We start from the raw sequence: 20576 nt of genomic DNA, 5'->3' as shown, positions 1-20576 counted from the left end.
CTTGTCCACAAATGTTGTAGCAGCATTATATTATTCATAGTAGTCCCAAACTGAAAGCAACTCAAATATCCATGAAGCGGTGAGTGATTAAACAGCTTATGGTATATTCAATCCATGGAATATCATTTAGTGGTAAAAGGCAACAAAATATTAATATACATAAAACAACATGGATGACTCTCAAAAATATGCTTCATCCAAGTTAAATGAAAGAAATAAAACACCAAAGATTACACAGTACATAATTCCATTCACATGAAGTGTAGTGACAGAAAGTAGATCAGTGACTGCCCAGAACAGGGCTGTGGGGGATGGATCAAGTACAAAGGGGAAGGAGGTAACTTTTTAGTATGAGAGGCTATGGCTCCTTCTACAGCTTGATTATGGTGGTGTTACATGATTGCACATGATTACCAACATTTACACTACACACATATAATTGGAGAATTGTATAACATTTAAATAATACCTTAAATACAGGAAAGCAAAAAATTAAGGCTTAGAAAATAAATACCTGTTAGCGTTCTTCCAGCATTCAGAGGAGGAGCAATGACTCTGAAAAGTTTCTGCATTAAAAGTAAGAGGAAAACAATCACCATCATCTCAAATGATATTATTTAAAAAATAATCAAGAATCTTATGCTATTCATCACCATTCACTGACAGAATTAGTCATTTACCATTAGGATTAAACATGAAAACCTTTAACCTGTACATGAAATGTTTAGAAGGGTCACTGAGAAACAATCACTGTTGTCATATTCCTCACCGAAAAAACCCATTTAATACATACCAGTTACATAAAGGGCTTACCTGAGATTATAATTTTGATATAAAGTATCCTTTGGTTCTTAAAAGCTTTATTCTTCTAAAAGGTACGAAGCAAGGGAAAGGACATCCCGCTCAAGTGGTAACAGAGATGACTTTAAACTGAAAATACCTAACCAGCAGCCACAGAAAGAAATACCATCTAAACTTAAGCAGAGGCTCCCAAATATATAGCTGCCATGGACCCCCCTTCACAGGGAAATTCCTATTTGCGAAAAAACGGATCCTTGGCACCAGGAAATGCAAATTCAGCTGTCCATTAGCATCAAAAAGCCCAAAAGAACTTTCCATGCTTTCCCACTGAAGACCTAACTACCTGCTACCCTCGTTTTTGTTAAGCTGGTATATAAACCTCTACCTCTGGTTACTCAGCAGAGATGCTTATTACTGAGTGTTCCTGCACATATGTAAATAATCCTTATCTTTTCTCCTGTTAATCTGTATATTGTCAGTTAATTCAAAGCCTTCAATCCTTTCCCTGTACCTCCCACCTCTGGGACCTAAATTGGTAAATAAAAAGTTTTTCCTCCCAACTCAAGACACCTATTCTTACCTTAGCCAAAACTAGAAAAAAGGAAAGTTTCCTATGGTAGTCATCTCAAATGTGATGACACTCTTTCATTCTAAAAAATCTAGACAATTTCAAGAGACAGGACACTTTCTCTTAATTCAGACCTCTTTAAGTAGTAAAATAGCTAAACTTTAAACACTTCAAACACAAAACAAGATAACCTCAATAGCTCAGTGTTCCATTTGAGATGTATCAGTATAAATGCAAACCAGATTTTATTAATATGAGGAATACGAAACCAATGCAAAACAAAAATTTCAAAAGCAACATAACAAAAATACAGCAATCATCTTGTCAATGCAGAATGCATCAAAATAGAGTCTGTTTTGAGGGATTAATTTGAGCAAAACTAGAAACTACATTAATTCTTCTGAATTGTGTCTTAGTTGTGGCATGCAGGGAGGCACTGGACTTCACTGAGGAGGCACCTGACGAGTCTTTTTCAGGGAACTACTGGACCTTAATGAAGCAGCAGCTGAGAGGTGTTCAAGATAAAAAAAATACTTGACATTACAGACAATCAGGGCCAAACCCCCAAAACCAGAGGTAGAGGGGTGGGGGACTAATTTTAGAAACTAGAAGAGAAGTGCAACCAAAATTGAAGGGTTATAAATTAGAGGGGTACTCACCCTACCAAACTTAACGTGCTTAAACAAGCCTGAACTATCATAGAATGCTGACTTCTTAATACTGAAGATAGTTTTGGATGGCAATAAATTAGCAAAATGGATGCCTTCGGCAGAGGCCTGATTTTTTTGAGGGACACTATAATAAAGCATTGGGCTAGGAGGGCACTACATGTATCTACAACTCATTCTCCACTATTCTGCCATCAAACTTAAGACAAATAAGAAAACAGATATGGGGTTTGGTTTTTCCAAAAGTAAGTCCAAATGTTTTTTAGATTCTCTTGGTAAGGAGAATAAAAAATTAGAATGAATGCTATGAAATTCTGAGTTAGTAAAAGCAAAAAATGATCAATTAATAATGGCCTCCTACCATTTTCAGGAGCCTTCCCCAGCAGAATATATCTACAAATAGCATTACTCAATAGTACATTGATTATATAAAATAGTTACACAAAATAAATTTTTCGTATCTTTAGGAAAAGTTACTACAGTATCAAAAATTCTTATGAGAAAAACATGTAAAGCCTAACAAGCAAACATTAATTTAAATTTTATCTATTGTTCTCTGGTATTTAAATACCTACTTATGTAGATAAGAAAGCAAGCAATGGCAGAAGGTATAAAATTAAAGACTATCTAAAAGCCCCAAGCTAAAATGGGTTCAAGGTCAATAAATCTGTAAGAATTTTTAAATAATTGGATAAAACTAGAAACTGTTAAAAGCAAATGGAGAATAGGAGAAAAAAAGTTAGTAGACAAAATTAATTATGTATCCAAGTCAGAAAGTATCTTACCTCCATGGGACTAATAAATTCATTCATGCCTCTGTTGTAGACATAGATCATAGCATCATATAAACGATTTTCCCAACACATGAGAACCACCTGTGAAAAGGAAAAGCCACTTGGTCCATAAAATTCAGAGTCAACAATTATTTTCCTTAAAGCTTTAAGAATGGAAAAGGTCTTGAATTCTCTTCCCTAGTATTTCTTGTTTCTTCTCTGATAAAAACTGAAATTCAAGGACTCAAACACAATGCAAGGCAAGGGTAAGAGCTGCTGTAGGTTAAATTACTACTTTTAATAGTACAATGCTTACTTTAAGACATTCACAGTGTCTAATTTTGTCTCTTCTCTATCCTCCCCCTTTCTATATTCATTTTACCTTTGGTCAATAGTTCTACAAATATTTATTGAACACATATTCAAACCCTCTCCTAGGCACTGGGAATAAAGTGTTAGATAAGATAAATCCAGACTTTGTCCCTACCCTTATAGAACTTACATTGATCTTGGATGCCCACCAAAAGGAGGTAGGGGTACAAAATGGCATGTGAGTTAAGACTTGGGGAAGATACTCAATTACACAAATAATTCATTATTTACAAATGTGGTAAGTGCTATTAACCTGACTGGTCTGGGGTATTCAAAAAGTCACCCCTGAAGGAACAACATTTAAGGAGGGACCTATATGTGAGCCACAAGCAGAAGTGCAAGCTAGGAATTCTGTAGGAAGAAGCAAGAGTAAGGATGAAGGACCTAATGTGGAAGTGAGCTGGAAGTGCTTAAGGATGGAGAGAAATCAATTTGAGAAAACATTTTGGAAGAGGACTAGATATGAGTTTGAGTATACAGTACTCTATATTCTGTCCCTATGACAGCTATATAATACTATAAACAGTGGCAAGAGGAGAAGGGCAGAAGTCAGCAAAGGAGAATGACAAGCGGGAGTGAGAGGTAAGAGAGAAAATGGAAGTGAGATGTGCTGGGAGAGTCTTTCTAGAGAAGGCCTGTTCTTGGACTTCTACGACTCTCTAACCCTCTCTCAGCCAGTACCATGATCATGCATCTCTTCACTGATGACTAACACATTTACAGCTTCAGCCCTAACCTCCCTCTAACCCGTACATATATCCAACTACTTAATTTGGTATCTTCACCTGAATGTCTAGTAGCAATCTCAAAATAAAATGGCCAACCAGAACTCCTGATTTGTCTCTCAAACTTAGACCTGCCTTAGTCTTGCAATCTTCTCAAAGGAATCACTCACTATTTACCCTGTTTCTCAAACCAAAAACTAGGCATCATCCTTAAATTCTCTCATTCCCACACTCTCACATCCCAATTCATCAGCAAATCAATTCTATCTCCAAAACATTCAAAATCAGGCCACCTCTCTTCATCTCACTGTTACCATTTCTGGCCAGAATCACCTCCTGGACCAACTTCCCAACTAGTCTCTTTGCTTCCTCTGCACTTGGCTCCCATCCCTCATTCTGTTACCCCTAAAACACAGGGTGCTCATGCTTAAAACTTTTCTAATGATTTTTCATAGCACTTAGAATAAGATGGAAAGATCTATACCTTGCCCTGCAAGATCTACCTCTGTACCAAGCTCCAGATCTGCTTCCTTTTCTGCTACTTGAACACCCAAGACAAAAATCCTTTTTTTTTTCCACATTAGCTGTTGCTTTTACCTGTAACAATCTTCTCTTCCAAGACCTTTGCATTACTGATTCCTTCTTATCATTTAGCTCCCAAGACTCAACGCTGCCTCCTCAAAAAGACTATCTATAATTAACCAATCTAAGGTAGCCTCACATTATCTCTCTACCATATTTCCTGGTTTGATTTTTAACATAATACTTGTATTGAAATACTTTCTGGATTTTTGTACACTGATACGTTCACTGTCAAACTTTTCTGCTAAAATTTAGGCTTTATGAGAGGGCAAGCCTTGTTCACTAGGGATACTGAAGCATCCTCAGAGCCTGACGTTCAGTAAATGCTTCTTGAATTAATGAACAAATGCTGTTAAAAGAGTAAATACTACATTTGGTGCAGTGGACAAAGAGGCCATTGTTGACTCTAGTAAAAGTAAGATTGAAGAGTTAGGATGTGGGGGAAAAAAATGAAAATAGAAACCTAGACAATGCTTTCAAGACATTTGGCTGTGACTGGGAGGAGTGAGATGGGGCAGTAACCTACGAGGCAAAAGGAGAGAAGGTTTTATATGGAGACATAAGAAACTGAGGGGAGGATTTCGAAATTGCTATTTAACATTAAAAAGACTATATTTACATGGTATTGGGGAAAGACTGAAAATGTTATAAAGTGCTATAAACAGAAGAAACTAAATTTTTTTTCCTATATGTGATAGGTAGGCAAAACTAGATGGACAACATGCTCTCAAATCATCAGACCTACTGTCAGACTATGAAGACTATGCCAAATTACTCATGTTATACAAAGGCAGGTATAAAACAGGATCTGGCTTTACTTTGCAAACTCATAGCCACTCATAAAGAGCTTCCAGAAATAAAATAATCATTTTTCCAAACCCTTAATTTCTATGTGATTTTGCACACTTTCAAAAAACTTTTGCTCTAAGACTTTTGTTAGTCTTCCATATTCAAGCTCAAGAGGGCTTAGCACCTTTGCAGGAGTAACATGCTCATTACTAGGACTAATATGGAATTAAATAATTAAATTGTGGGCCAGGCTCAGTGGCTCACACCTGTAATCTCAGCACCTTGGGAGGCCATGGCAGGCGAATCACTTGAAGTCAAAAGTTTGAGACCAGCCTGGCCAACATGGTGAAACCCCATCTCTACTAAAAATACAAAAATTAGCTGGGCATGGAAGTGTGCGCCTTTAATCCCAGCTACTCTGGAGGCTGAGGCACAAGAATTGCTTCAACCCAGGAGGTTGCAGTGAGCCAAGATGACGCCACTGTACTCCAGCCTGGGCAACAGAGCGAGACTCTGACTCAAAAAAAAGAAGAAGAAGAAGAAGAAAAATAAATTGTGAAATGTCTTAGGCCAGAATAAATACTGCACCTCCATTAAGAAACTTATTTCAAGAAACTCAATTAAGATAACTTATTGTGAGAACCTCAGATACACTGGAAGTATTTCTCAAACAATGGCTGGCTATTCATGCTAAAAAGTTCTATAACTTGCCTGTTATACCATGCTCTGTATTTCAAAACTCTGGACTTACATACTAGCTCTTTTTAAAAATGGCATCATATTTTTCAAGGTACAAATATTTTATAATTCATGAGAAAGCAGCCATAGTTGAAATTCACTTGCTCAGTGAAAACTATATTAGTGAACGAACAAACTGATGAAGAGGGATCAGTTAACAAGCATTTATAGAGCAACTTCTAAACGTAAACTCTACACCAAGTACCATTGGGGATGTGAAAGAGACAGAAGACAACATAATCCCTGGCTTGCAAGGCACTTACAATTTAGCTTTCACTTAAATACAGTCCTAGGAAATATATTGACAAATATAAGTTTATAATACATCTTACTTAAAAAGTGCTCAATAAATAATTATGGTTTTTAGAAGGCAGGGTCTGGCCTGATCAGTGAAGTAAATGTAATCAATAAAGGAATGAAGTGTACTTCATAAGTTAGTAGACTGTCTATAAACTCACCTGCTGAATATCTAGGCTGGTGATATCCATATGTACAATGAGAGCTTCTACATTTTCCATTAATTTTTTATCTTGGAAATGAACAATCAAGTCTTTCATTACTTGGGGTGTGATTCCCACCAATTTATCACTTAAAATATATGGCTCAAGGCACTCCAAAAATACTCCTTTGGCCACTGAATTCTCACTTAATTTATCATACATCTGGCTAAATAAAAGATCCCTGTAACAGAAAGAGGGGGAAAAAACTTTTAGGAACATGTCAAATATTCATTACATTTAGTCTCCACAGTATATCTCATTTTTTCCCTATTTCAACTTACTCATGAATTTATTTAAAATGGCAATAATATTCACATAGAGCTTTATATTGCAAAAACTTTGTGTGCGTGTGTGTGTATATATATATGTGCGTGTGTGTGTGTGTGTGTGTATATATATATATATATTCCCAATTAATCCTCCCAACACTTCTTTAACAAATCAGAAGAGGTAAGATAAATTGTTTGCTAACAGTAACATATCTAACAAACAAGAGAGTCAGAATTTGAACCCAGCCTTCCGGCCTAAATCCTGTGTCAGTCTATTGTGGCATATTGCTTCTTAAAGATAACACTGACATGGGAACAGATAATTGGATGGACATCGTGAAGCAGGAAAAAAAAAAAAGGACTACTCATGATTTATCCTTCCCTCCTTCCTGGTATTTAAATATTCCTAGCTGACCTGCAGAGCCAATATGCTTCTTTGTCTAGCTATAACCCTTTGCATCCCAAAATGTTTGGCTAGTGATTATTCATGGAAGAAAAAGAAAAAAAAGTGTTTAATACTTTAAATATAAACCTAGAAACAATTTTGTTGCAGAAACAAAAATTGTTTTAAATTACTTTAAATGTCAACAACCTTGACAATGTTTATTTCATATTTCTGTAAATAACCCATAATTTGAGTTATATTGACCACAGACAGAATTCTGAATTCTGTTTTCATACATTATATGATAGGCATTATTCTAAGTTGCTATTTATTCTTTAAAATTATCATTTTGTCTAACACAATATTTCAATATGCTGAAAAATCAGAATATACTTAAGTATTCCTGTACTGTTGAATATATAACTTATTTCTAGTATTTTGAGTGATACTACAATGAACATCCATACAAAGCCTTTCCCATTTGGAGGGCTTAATTCCTAAATCATTCAACTTTTAGAAATTTATCTTAAGTGAAAAGATATGAAAAAATCTGTGGCACTTGAAATGTGCTACGAAATTATCTTCGAAAAGCATCACAGCATCAATTGACACTGCCACCCGCAATGTATAATCATGTCAATGCATGACATTTGCAAGTTTGGTTTTTCTCCCCTGACAATTTAATAATTCTTTTATGACCAGCAAATTTGAGTATTTTTCATGTTTTCATTTATAAATTGTTATTGCCTTGTATCATTCACTTCTTTGTTCATTCCATTTTTTTAAAAATACAAAAACTGTGTGAATTTTATTTACCTGTTGAGATTATTTACTTTTTTCTAAACGTGTAATTTCTTTATACGCATATCGTGTCAATTGTGGAAAGTGATAAATGGTTTGTTTATTCACAGGTATGGTCTTTCATGACAAGTCCCACACAAACGTCAAGGAAGCTACTGAAAGGACTAGGATGGGGTTTTGACTCATCTGAAGTCGTGGAAGGGGACAGATGGAAAACAGACTGGCTACAACTGCACCCGAACTCCATGTCACCCTGCAATTAACAGCATTTGCAATATTCTGGGGAAAATCCATAGCCATTTATTTTTTTCTCAAATGCACAAATGTACTTTTACATCATTTTTCCCCTTCATTTCATATTTATCAAAATATTTTCATGTCAGTTTCATTTGAATCAATAATTCATCATATTTTTGTGATGACTGATTACTAGCCAAGCAGAAGAAACAGAGATTAATGGGGTTTTACTGTAAGAAAGAAAAAGTAACAAGACAACTAATGATTCAAAGAAACTGTCAGATTTGCTAGTCCTTGTACTCTGTAATGTGTTGTTAAAAGGAATATGCTAAAAAAGATAATTACATATTTTAGCTTAGTACAAAAAGCCTTGGGGAGAGAATTAAAAAGAGCTAAAAATTCAGCAAAGGCTACAAAGGCTACAAAAGTTAACTAACGAGGCACTCCTGTGTCAAATAGCATGTGATGCTGGTAAGACAAATGCAAAACCACACATTTCTTTCTTAACCAATCAGAAGCTATAATATAAAGAAGAAAGAAAAATAAGGCTGAGCAACTCGCAACTCCTACTTGCATCTCTACTTTAAAATAAAATAAAAATTTATATTCAACGACAGATTCTCATCATTCTGGGGGAATATTTATTAGCTCATCAGGAAAGAGGGGAGATAGAAAAGTACATACAGGCCAGGCCGGGTGTGGTGGCTCACGCCTGTAATCCCAGCACTTTGGGAGGCCGAGGCAGGCAGATCACTTGAAGTCAGGAGTTTGAGACCAGCCTGGCCAACATGGGGAACCCCTTCTCTACTAAAAATACAAAAATCAGCTGGGTGTGGTAGCACGCGCCTGTAATCCCAGCTATTCAGGAAGCCGAGGCAGGAGAGTCGCTTGAACCCAGGAGATGGAGGTTGCAGTGAGCTGAGATCGACTCCAGCCTGGGCAACTGAGCGAAACTCCATCTCAAAAAAAAAAGACAAGTACACACAAAAATTTTTAGCTCTCACATTTCTTTCTATATTTAGGCATTATTCTCCAGGGTGCTATCTTTGTTTCCTAGAAGGACTGACTTCAAAGTTGATGTTTACCATTTCAAGCTTAGCCTCCCTATGGCCAGTCTAACAGAAAATCTATCATAAATAATAGAGGACCAAAGAGATATTTCTACAAACTTCACTTCATACTAGTACTCACATTAAAGATATTTTTGAAGTTTATAATTTATAACTTCAAAAAGAGGACAACTGTTAAATTTACTTTGTACATTATCAATTTCATTATTTTTAAAATGTGAAGAACAGTTTTGGTTATAAGAAATTACAAATTTAGAATTATGTGAAGGGGAACAAGGGCATCAATCCTACCACTTGCCAATCCATACTAAATATATAACCAGAACCAAATAAGTAAATTTCCACCAAATACAAACGGTATTTAATACATCCAAAGTTGATTTGAGCTAGTTTCCTTATTTATAAAAGCAAAAGCAAAATTCAAATGAATTTTAAGAAATTATGTTTAAAATGCTCTATTTTCTGATAAAAGTATCACAGTTTGTAAAGATTTCCTTTAAAAAGGCATGTGGTGATAGTTATACAACTGTGAATATACTAAAAACTACTGAATTGTGCCGGGCGCGGTGGCTCAAGCCTGTAATCCCAGCACTTTAGGAGGCCGAGACGGGCGGATCATGAGGTCAGGAGATCGAGACCATCCTGGCTAATACGGTGAAACCCCGTCTCTACTAAAAAATACAAAAAACTAGCCGGGCGAGGTGGCGGGCGCCTGTAGTCCCAGCTACTCGGGAGGCTGAGGCAGGAGAATGGCGTAAACCCGGGAGGCGGAGCTTGCAGTGAGCTGAGATCCGGCCACTGCACTCCAGCCTGGGCGACAGAGCAAGACTCCGTCTCAAAAAAAAAAAAAAAAAACTACTGAATTGTATACTTCAAAAGGGTGAATTTTATGGTATGTGAATTATATCTCAATATAGTTATAATAAAATTAAAAAGGCCTTTTCTCCCCTAGCTTTGATGTTAGGTTGTTGCAAAATTGCAGTTTTTGCCATTACTTTTAATGACGAAATTAACAATTACTTTTGCACCACCCTAATAAAATTTTAAACATCCAGTTCCTCCACAAGTCTTGATAATTAAGATCTTTTTGTTTCTCAAACAATAGTCCTGATGTTGAACAACATGAGGGAAGAAATTAAAAGACTACTTCAAGTTTACTTTGGATTTAACAGAAATATTTTTGGTTCAGATGCATACGTAATGCAAGCCACTGGAACGATGGCTCCTTCACAACTGTGGATACCCCTTACAGTGATCGAAACTCAAAGTGGTCAGTATCATCCGTGTAGAACACCCATTTTGCTTTTTTTAAAATAACTGCTTTATTGCTATATAATTCACATATAATCACATAACCCTATTTTTAAACAATGTTAAAATTATAATTATGGTTTACATAAACTCTGGATCTATTTTCAAAGTAAAACTGACACTAGGGCTACCATGTATATGCTAATATATAGCCTGTATTTTGCATAGGTAAAATGACAAATCAGAAGTATCCCACAAAAAGCCTGAAGACATTGTGTCTTTTGCCTAATACTGAAAAAAACATACACAAAACCAAACTGAAATGAAATTGTGGAACACAGACCAAATTATGAAAATAAAGTATAAGTCTTCAAAAACAGAATTCCTGTCATTTCTGATATTAAGTAATTTACAAAAGATTCTAATGCCAAATTTTTTTTTTTTTTTTTGAGACGGAGTCTTGCTCTGCCGCCCAGGCTGGAGTGCAGTGGCCGGCTCTCAGCTCACAGCAAGCTCCGCCTCCCGGGTTCACGCCATTCTCCTGTCTCAGCCTCCCGAGTAGCTGGGACTACAGGCGCCCGCCTCGTCGCCCGGCTAGTTTTTTGTATTTTTTTAGTAGAGACGGGGTTTCACCGTATTAGCCAGGATGGTCTCGATCTCCTGACCTCGTGATCCACCCGTCTCGGCCTCCCAAAGTGCTGGGATTACAGGCTTGAGCCACGGCGCCCGGCCTCTAATGCCAAATTTTAACCAAGATAGATGTCCATAATACACTGAGCAGTATGCCCTACACAGAAAAACAAATGTGATTACTGTCACATAGTAAAAATGATTTTACATTATAAAAGAGTTACTAAATATAAATAGGAATACATATATACACTAGCTTAATTAATATTACTGATGGGTATTGAATTCTCTGAGTTATGAAACTATGAGGTAACAGTGATTATAGTGTAATAATGGTTGTGGCACTAAGTTAAAATTAATTTCAGAGCATGTATTATGTTTATAATTTCACCCACATAAGAAACAATATAATATGTGAAAATAAAAGGACTGCCTATAAAAACAACATACTCAATCAGAAGACATTAATATAAAAGGAATCTGGGGAACAGGATTGAGTGTCTGTGTAATGACCCTAGAAGTGGAAGAAGTTACCTGAAATTGGCTGGCTGAGTACTAGATGACATTTTGTTAGATTGTATTTGTATTATGCAAAATCTGAGCATTCCTTAAAGCAATGTTAATGTCACAGATATTTTACAAATTTGGAAATGTAGAAGAGAAGACCTTAGACATAAATAGGACCAAATGTCAAAAAGGATAGTATAAAGAGAGCATCCAGTTCAAGGAGAAAAGTACTATACTGGAATGAAGCTACTTACATCTGACAATTCTCTGCTACAATTTAGCATAGGGAACTGACCATTTTTAACCTTATTATCTATGGCAAGTCTAAGAAAAAAATTTTTTTAACTCTACCATTTAAGTGGTTACACTGAACTATTTAATTAAACATAGAATTCTTATATCTAATAAATCTTTAGTCATTGCATGTTTGAAATGGAAGGGAACTGAAAGATGGCCTAGATGCAAACAATTAAAGTTGATCAAATGGCTTATTCAACCTTTCCTTCTAAGCTCAGGCCCATATACAGAAGAATCTTAACATTCTGATGAAAAAGAAAAGCCAGTATGGTGAGAAGCAAACAAGTACAACACAGATTTAGAACAAAAGAGGGAATGTTTGACCCAATGCCTAGTTTCACAGCCCCAACCCTTCTTACATCTCTGGGAATGCTGCCCTCCCACTTTTTTCCTATTAGAACCCAAAGAGTAGAATTAGGGAAAGAGACAAGGAGGGAAAGAAAGAGAATAAGAACCCACATGCTGGAACTTCTCCCAAGCAGAGGCAGGATCTAGTACCATCTAGTCTTCGGTGCTAAAAAACAGAATTGAGCGAGAGGAAAGCCATCCGTATGCTCTCTGTACTATGGTTCAGGGAAAATGTCCATGGCCTTGATCTAGGAGTGTGTATGTAAGAGCAGGAGGAGGAAGAAAGAAAAGAGGTACGGGTATGAAAAGGACCAGGAAGAGCTGAACTGAGGAACGATTCTCTTCCTCTTGGAGGTAAGGAGTATACACTATGACTGCTGTTCCTGTTATTTCTGAGATCTCCAACAACAAATATTGTATTTGTTTCTGACACAACACAGAGAAAGCATGCTAAGGAATCAGGTAAAATTAAAGGAAAGAAGTTGACGAAAATAAAGAAATAATAAATAAATTCTAATTTGGTGAAAATCGAGACCAGATTTTATCTTCTATGTTATATGCTGTGATTCAATACAGAAATTATTGCATTCTCAGCCAGTCAATAGGTGAAATAAATGTTAGAGAATATTTCCTTTTCAAATCATATAAAAAAGAAAAGTTTATCTCTGGAATATTTTAGGGAATAACAAAATCTTTTGGGAAAATATCAATTTTTTCTTTTTCCCTAAATAATCTTTCATCTTACAACTGTTAGGCCCACTTCAACTTTATGTCACTGTGACAGTATTCTAGTATTCAAGATAATGATCACAAGTCACCCTGCAAATCAGGAGGCAGGATTACTTCATCAGTTCAACCATCAGGTATTGGATAGCTATATTGTGTCAGGCACCATTCTAGGTAGAAATAGTCCATTTTATAAAAATAAGCCTTTTTACTCTAAATAAAATTTAGTCTTTCAGGCACTTCACTTCATCTCATTTATAAATTATCTCAATTTGAATATCAGAGTTGATCCCAGTACTTATTAGTACTGGAAATACCTCTACACCTCCACTTCCTCATCTGAAAATGAGGATAACATTACCTCTCTTTACATGGTATTTATGAGAGTTAAGTAGAATATGTAAAACTGATTCATAAACTATTAAGGCTGCTTTAAAAATACAGGGACATACAACAAGGAATTGAGTGTGAAAGGGAGGTAAAGAGAGAACTAATTTAGAAAACGATAGGGTAAGGTTAGCAGACATATCATGGCGCTTTGCTTTCTAGGACACAATGATTAACTACACAATCACTGTCCATCAGCTAAAAGTAAACTAGCTGTTCAAGAGACACAAAGGTATTTCTGGCCCTAACACCTGAAAGAAATTTCTCCTGTAGGCCCTCATAAAGAAGACAAGTGTAATATAAAGTAATGTTCTTGGCCGGGCATGGTGGCTCATGCCTGTAATCCCAGCACTTTGGGAGGCCAAGGCAGGTGGATCACGAGGTCAGGAGATCGAGACCATCCTGGCTAACACGGTGAAACCCCATCTCTACTAAAAAACACAAAAAATTAGCCGGGCTTGGTGGTGGGTGCCTGTAGTCCCAGCTACTCGGGAGGCTGAGGCAGGAGAATGGCGGGAACCCGGGAGGCGGAGCTTGCAGTGAGTCGAGATGGCGCCACTACACTCCAGCCTGGGCGACAGAACGAGACTACGTCTCAAAAAAAAAAAAAAAAAGTAATGTTCTCAACAACATCCCTACTGTAAGCACAATGTATTTTGCTAATTACGTAACACTAGAGATAAAACACTGGAATAAATTTGAGCCCCAAGTAAGGAGAACTTACTATAGCTATCTATGACTTCATCAGAGGTCTGACATAGCAAATTACTGCCCTCTTCATAACCTTTACTGATACTTCAAAATATGACCCAACCTTTTATGAATCAGGCTACTAGAATTTATATAAATTCATGAACCAAGTCGTGTTGCATAGGGTTTTGGGAGATATCTACATTAAACCTTCACATTTGTTCTCTATCACTTACAAAGTGGTATAAGCCAGTGGTTAAAACCAAGAACGCAGGAGCTAGACTCATGTATTGAATCCCACCTTTGCCACCAAAAGCTGTGGGAGTGAGTTTTGTCAAGTTACGTAATCGCTTTCTGGTTTTGGCACATCTTATATAAAATGTGGATAATAACAATCCCTACCTCACTGTTACAAAAATGAAATAAATTGCTATAAAAATTAGATAAATTAATGTAAAGGGTTTAGAACAATACCTGGCTATCATTATTAGTGTGGGGGAAAAAAAGAACCCTGTGCATTAGCACAGGTTGGTTAGTTTATTTTTTATTTTATTTATTTTTGAGACAGGGTCTTGCTCTGTCACCCAGGCTGGAGTGCAGTGGTACAATCACGGCTTGCTGCAGCCTTGACTTCCTGGGCCCAAACGATCCTCCCACCTCAGCCTCCTGAGTAGCTGAGACCACAAGCACATGCCACTACGCCCAACTAATTAAAAAAAAATTTTTTTTCTAGAGACAAGGTCTCCCTATATTACCCAGGCTGGTCTCGAACTCCTGGACTCAAGGGATCCTCCCACCTCGGCCTCCCACAGTGTTGGGATTACAGGGGTAAGCCACCACGTCCAGCCAGGTTGGCTAGTTTATACAGTTACAATTTAAACTAACAAAGCCTAATCAAGAGTTTATTTATACTGATTTATTTTAAACAAACAAAAAAATAGTACTGCATAAGCACAATAAATCTAGCCTTTTTTGAGTAGTATAAAATACTATATTCTAGTGAAGGTTCATAAAAGTATATACACCAGGCCGGGCGTGGTGGCTCACGCCTGTACTCCCAGCACTTCAGGAGGCTGAGGCAGACAGATCATGAGGTCCGGAGTTTGAGACCAGCCTGGCCAACATGGTGAAACCCTATCTCTATTAAATACAAAAAATTAGCCAGGCGTGGCAGTGCATACCTGTAATCCCAGCTACTCGGGAGGCTGAGGCAGGACAATCGCTTGAACCCGGAAGGCAGAGGTTGCAGTGAGCCGAGATCGCATCACTGCACTCCAGCCCGGGCGACAGGGCGAGATTCCGTCTCAAAAAAAAAAAAAAAAAAAAAAAGTATATATACCAAAAAAAGGAGATTGTGTGTGTGTATATATGTGTGTGTGTATATATATATGTGTGTATATGTGTGTGTGTATATATGCGTGTGTATGTGTGCATGTGTGTGTGTATATGTATGTGTATATACATGTGTATATATATATCTATATATAATGAATCATACACTTTTTAGTTTTAAAACTCCTTAGTCTTGCTCTTTTGCTAGTTACGTTCTTTACCTCCAATATCCTGCCACACAAATAAATAATATATCCATAGCATCTGTCTTATGGAAATTAATTTTATTAGGTAAATGAATTGAAAATTGCTAAAGAATCAAATTTCTATAAATTAGTATTTTTTAATCTATTCAGTCAAATTCATAGAATTCCTAGCAATGGCTTATACATAAACAAGAGGCTACCTGGGTTCAAAATAATTGAATCTGACATGCAATGCATACTCACTTTCGCTGCAGCAGAAGGCAGTAATCAACTATGACAGGCACCATATCCTGTAGAGGAACCATAAAGAAAACATCAGCCCCACAACCCTGTCCAGTGGCCCACTGACAATGACAGGACTGCTTAAGATGCTATTAGACTGTTAGGAGGATATAACTTTGTATTATGCTTTTGGTAAGCAATTTGGCATTATGTGTCAAAGTCTGAAAAATAGAACGTTTGACCTAGTAATTCTATTTCTGGAAATGTACCCTAAATATGTTTAAGAATAAAACTTATTTTAATGCATTAAGGTGTTCACTGCATCTTTCTAACAGAGGGAGCAGGAGAAGGAGGAGAAAGGGAAATGGGAAAGGAAAAAAAGAAATATGAATTACATTCAACAACATGGGAAAATAGTTAAGTAAATTTTATTAAGTAAAATACTACATATATCTTACAAGCTTATCAAGAGTTTACAATATCATGAAAACAAATACTAGGTGAAAATATGTATTTGTCTCACAGATCTGTAAAGAAAACTCACAAAAGAAAAGGAAACCAGAAGAAAATAAATCAAATTGATAACAGGATACAGTTGGTCCTGCTGGTGGCTCAGGTGATTAAAGTTGCCCATATTTTGTCACAATCCTCCAAACCTGCTATTTTAACATTGATTTAACGTCTCAGTTTCACAATATTTTTATTGCTTTAAATTCATCATGTACAGACTCATATCAAGTAAATGACAACCCACAATTTTGACCCTTTTCAATGGAAAGAGTCTGAGGGAGAAACAGTAGCTTATTATGACTGGAAACTGTCAAGTAACCAAGCATCAAACTTCGGCAGTATTCTTTCCTTTTCTGCTGGCTACAGGGAAATGGTTTCCTTTTAAAAATCCTGGAAGGGTTATGTTCTGGGCAGAAATCTCATCAGGAGGGAGAAGGCACTATGTGAAAAAGAGCTCCACATACTAACACCTGTCTGATAAAAAGGTCAAAACTAAGGAACTCTTATTATTTGAGAGAGAGGTGACTAAAGAAGGACCTACAATCCTGAAAGGATTATAGGGCTATCCCTGACCCATCCTGCTTCCTTTACTTATGAATATTACTCATGACTACATGTAGATTTGATTCTTCAAAAATAGGAGGTAAAATTATAGATGTGAAAAGTGTCAAGAGCCATAGCAAATCTCAACCCTGAATGAGAATACAGTGGGCTAGGTAATGGGGAGTTGGTGGCAGGAGGACTTCCCTAGAAATGCTAGAGAAAATAAACATCCTTTAAAATACACAGCTGAGCTCCTAAGATAGTAAGGGCAATAGCCAGGTCTAAAAGTGAAAAGGGAACCGAAAACCAAAGCAGTAAGTTCCGAGCTGTTATTGATCCTATCCTGTAGGTTTGTTGGTGGCAGAAGAGCTTGGGTTTTAATGCCAGAAAGAAGCTGAGGCCTTAAACCCTTTTAACAGAGGGAACTGAAGCAGAGGACCTGCCTAAAACTGGGATTCTTAAAAAGTGGCATCCTCAATGAAAGGAAATTAGAAAAAAAAAAAAAAAATCTGCCTGTTGGCATAGGAAGATGACAAGGAAGTTTGTCTGTCTCAGCCTGGGCTCAGAGGGGGTAAATTTATACTCACCAAGAATCTGTAATCAAGACCCTGTCTTCAGGTAGAGCTGGGATTTGAATTTACACTATCTCCTTAGTATGAGAACAACTGAGCCAAGAGGTTCACATAAAAAGTGATCCTGAAAATACTATGCAGCCATAAAAAAGGATGAGTTCATATCCTTTGCAGGGACATGGATGAAGCTGGAAACCATCATTCTCAGCAAACTATCACAAGGACAGAAAACCACACACTGCATGTTCTCTCTCATAGGTGGGAACTGAACAATGAGAACACTTGGACACAGGGCGGGGAACATCACACACCGGGGCCTGAAGAGGGGTGGGGGACTGGGGGAGGGATAGCACTGGGAGAAATACCTAATGTAAATGGAGAGTTTATGGGTACAGCAAACCAACATGGCACATGTATACGTATGTAACAAACATGCACATTGTGCACATATACCCTAGACCTTAAAGTATTAAAAAAAAAAAAAAAGTGATCCTGAAAAACGATACTCCTCAGATACTTGAAAGAAGCAAGTTCAAAAACTCCCCAGAGATCACCCTAAACCCAGGCAAAATAACTACTGATAAAGTCCTATTGAAGATGTGCTCAAAATAAAAATCTTGAAAACACTTCATTAAATAATGCACCATACACCATACATGAATGTCTGGAGGAAATATAAAGGGCAGTAGTATACCCCCAAAACTTCAAATAATATAATTATCAGGTAGAAACTATTTTTAAAGTATACTTAAAATAATTAAGGGCATAAAATAAGGAATTAAGTGCCTGGCCCGGTACTAAGTACTTTGGATATACTATAGGGTTTAATGGAGTGTGAATCAGATTCATACACTTAGACAGATCACTATGGTGACTGTATGGTGGGAGCATCTGAAAAATCAACACTGGAAACCAAGGCTATTACAGTCATCAAAGAAAAAAATGGTAGACTAAACTAGGGTACTGACAGCAGGTATAAAGAACAGTGCACAAAATTATTTATAACTATAGGGTTTGGTGACAGATTGATCATGGTTTGGAAGGCATTGAGAGGAGTCTCTAATTCCTAGGTTTCTGGTTTAAGTGATGGTTGAATGAAGAGGTCACAAAATGACATAAGAAATGTGGGAAGAGGTGTTAGAAGGAAGAAGGTAAGTACAACCTTTACTTTGATGTTGATTAACAAGAAATTGAATATAGTAATCTGAAACATCGGAGTTAGAATTACAGATATCTAAGTTATCAGAGGAAGCAGTGAATAGAAATGAAATTGTCCAAGGACCACAGAGTGAGATGAAAAGCAGTCAACAATGGACTAAATCTTGAGGAAGACCAATATTTATGAAACGGTCAGAGGACAGAAACAAACTGATTCAGGAAGCGTCACTGAGGTTTAAAATCAGAAGGGCACGCAGTCACAGATATCTACAGGATATAGACTTTCAAGAAGGAAGAACTAATCATTGCTGTTTAATACAGAACTGACAATGAACAAGATCTGAAAAATATGTACTGTGTTTAGCAATTTAGATATAACTGGTGTCTTTAGTTAAGGTGTTTTAGCTTCTTGATTAAAACTGACAAACTTCTAGCAAGACTGACAAGGGAGTAAGAGAAAACATCAGGAATGAAGCACAGGATATCATTATAGACATTGAAGATATCAAAAGGATAATAAGGGAATACTATGAAAATTCTACACACATAAATTTGACAATTTACATGAAGTGCACCAATTTCTCAAAAAACACAACTATCAAAACTCACTTAACATGAAATAGCTCATTTGAATACCCCTATAATTATTAAGGAAATTGAATTCATAACTTAAAATCCTCCAAAAATAAATCTCCATGTTTAGATGGTTTCACCAGAGAAATCTACCACACTTTTTTTTTTTTTTTGAGACGGAGTCTCACTCTGTCGCCCGGGCTGGAGTGCAGTGGCCGGATCTCAGCTCACTGCAAACCCCACCTCCCAGGTTTACGCCATTCTCCTGCCTCAGCCTCCCAAGCAGCTGGGACTACAGGCGCCCGCCACCGCGCCCGGCTAGTTTTTTTGTATTTTTTAGTAGCGACAGGGTTTCACTGTGTTAGCCAGGATGGTCTCGATCTCCTGACCTCGTGATCCGCCCATCTTGGCCTCCCAAAGTGCTGGGATTACAGGCTTGAGCCACCGTCCCCAGCCTCTACCAAACATTTAAAAAGTATGAAAACAAATCCTACACAGTCCCTTCCACAAAATAGAAGAGGAGCAAATATTTCTCAATTCATTTTGTTAAGTTAGTATCACCCTGATACAAAAACCTGAAAAGCCATTACAAAAAAACTACAGACCAATACTCTTCATAAATAAAGATGCAAAAGTCCGTAACAAAATATTAGGGATAATAATTCACAATTACATAAAAGGAATTATACCTCATGACCAAGTGAGGTTTATTCCAGGATGCAAGACTGGTTCAATATTCAAAAACCAATCATTATAATATACCATATCAATAGCCTAAAGAAAAAAAAATCACATAATCATATTAAGTACATAGAAAAAGCAACTGACAAAATTCAATATCCATTCATGAAAACCCTCTTAGAAAAACCGTAATAGAGGGGAACTTCCTCAACTTGATAAAAGGTAATTACAAAAAACCTACAGCTAATATTATACTTCATGGTAAGAAACTGAATGTTTTTACTCTAAGACTGGGAACAAGGCAAGGATGTCTGCTCTCACCTCTCTTCAATACAATGCTGAAGTTTTAGCCCATGCAATAGGCAAGAAAAGGAAAAAAATAGTACACAGATTGGGGAGGAAAAAATAAAACTGTCTCTGTTGGCAGATGACATGATTGTCCACATAGAATATCCCAAGGAATCTACAAAAAGCATTCTAGAATAAATGAGTTCTACAAGATTGCAGAAGATAAGATAAACATTCTACACGCCATTACTGAACATATGAATACCAAAATTAGAAATTCCATACCATTTAAAACTGCTAAGGAAAAAAGAAATATTCGGTGTAAATCTAAAAAACCATGTATAGCACCTGTATACTAAAAACTACAAAAAAAAAGA

At 36.8% G+C, this 20576-nt stretch overlaps 1 protein-coding gene across 4 annotated transcripts in view; it reads right to left on the bottom strand.

Annotated features, from left to right (window-relative positions):
- The window catches only part of VPS8 (VPS8 subunit of CORVET complex), a 263256-nt gene that overhangs the window by 173934 nt on the left and 68746 nt on the right, over positions 1–20576 (bottom strand). For all 4 annotated transcript variants that reach the window (XM_033211937.1, XM_033211939.1, XM_033211938.1 and 1 more), the window contains 4 exons: positions 15896–15942; positions 6475–6697; positions 2823–2912; positions 515–566 (listed from right to left, as the gene is read on the bottom strand). In XM_033211937.1, the coding sequence (XP_033067828.1) occupies positions 515–566; positions 2823–2912; positions 6475–6697; positions 15896–15942 (412 nt within the window). The remainder of the gene's footprint in view (positions 1–514; positions 567–2822; positions 2913–6474; positions 6698–15895; positions 15943–20576) is intronic.

Source organism: Trachypithecus francoisi, unplaced genomic scaffold (assembly GCF_009764315.1).
Source record: "Trachypithecus francoisi isolate TF-2019V2 unplaced genomic scaffold, Tfra_2.0 Lachesis_group0, whole genome shotgun sequence".
NCBI classification, from domain to species: domain Eukaryota; kingdom Metazoa; phylum Chordata; class Mammalia; order Primates; family Cercopithecidae; genus Trachypithecus; species Trachypithecus francoisi.
Note: the sequence above shows the minus strand (reverse complement) of the source record. Positions and strands in the feature narration are given on the sequence as shown.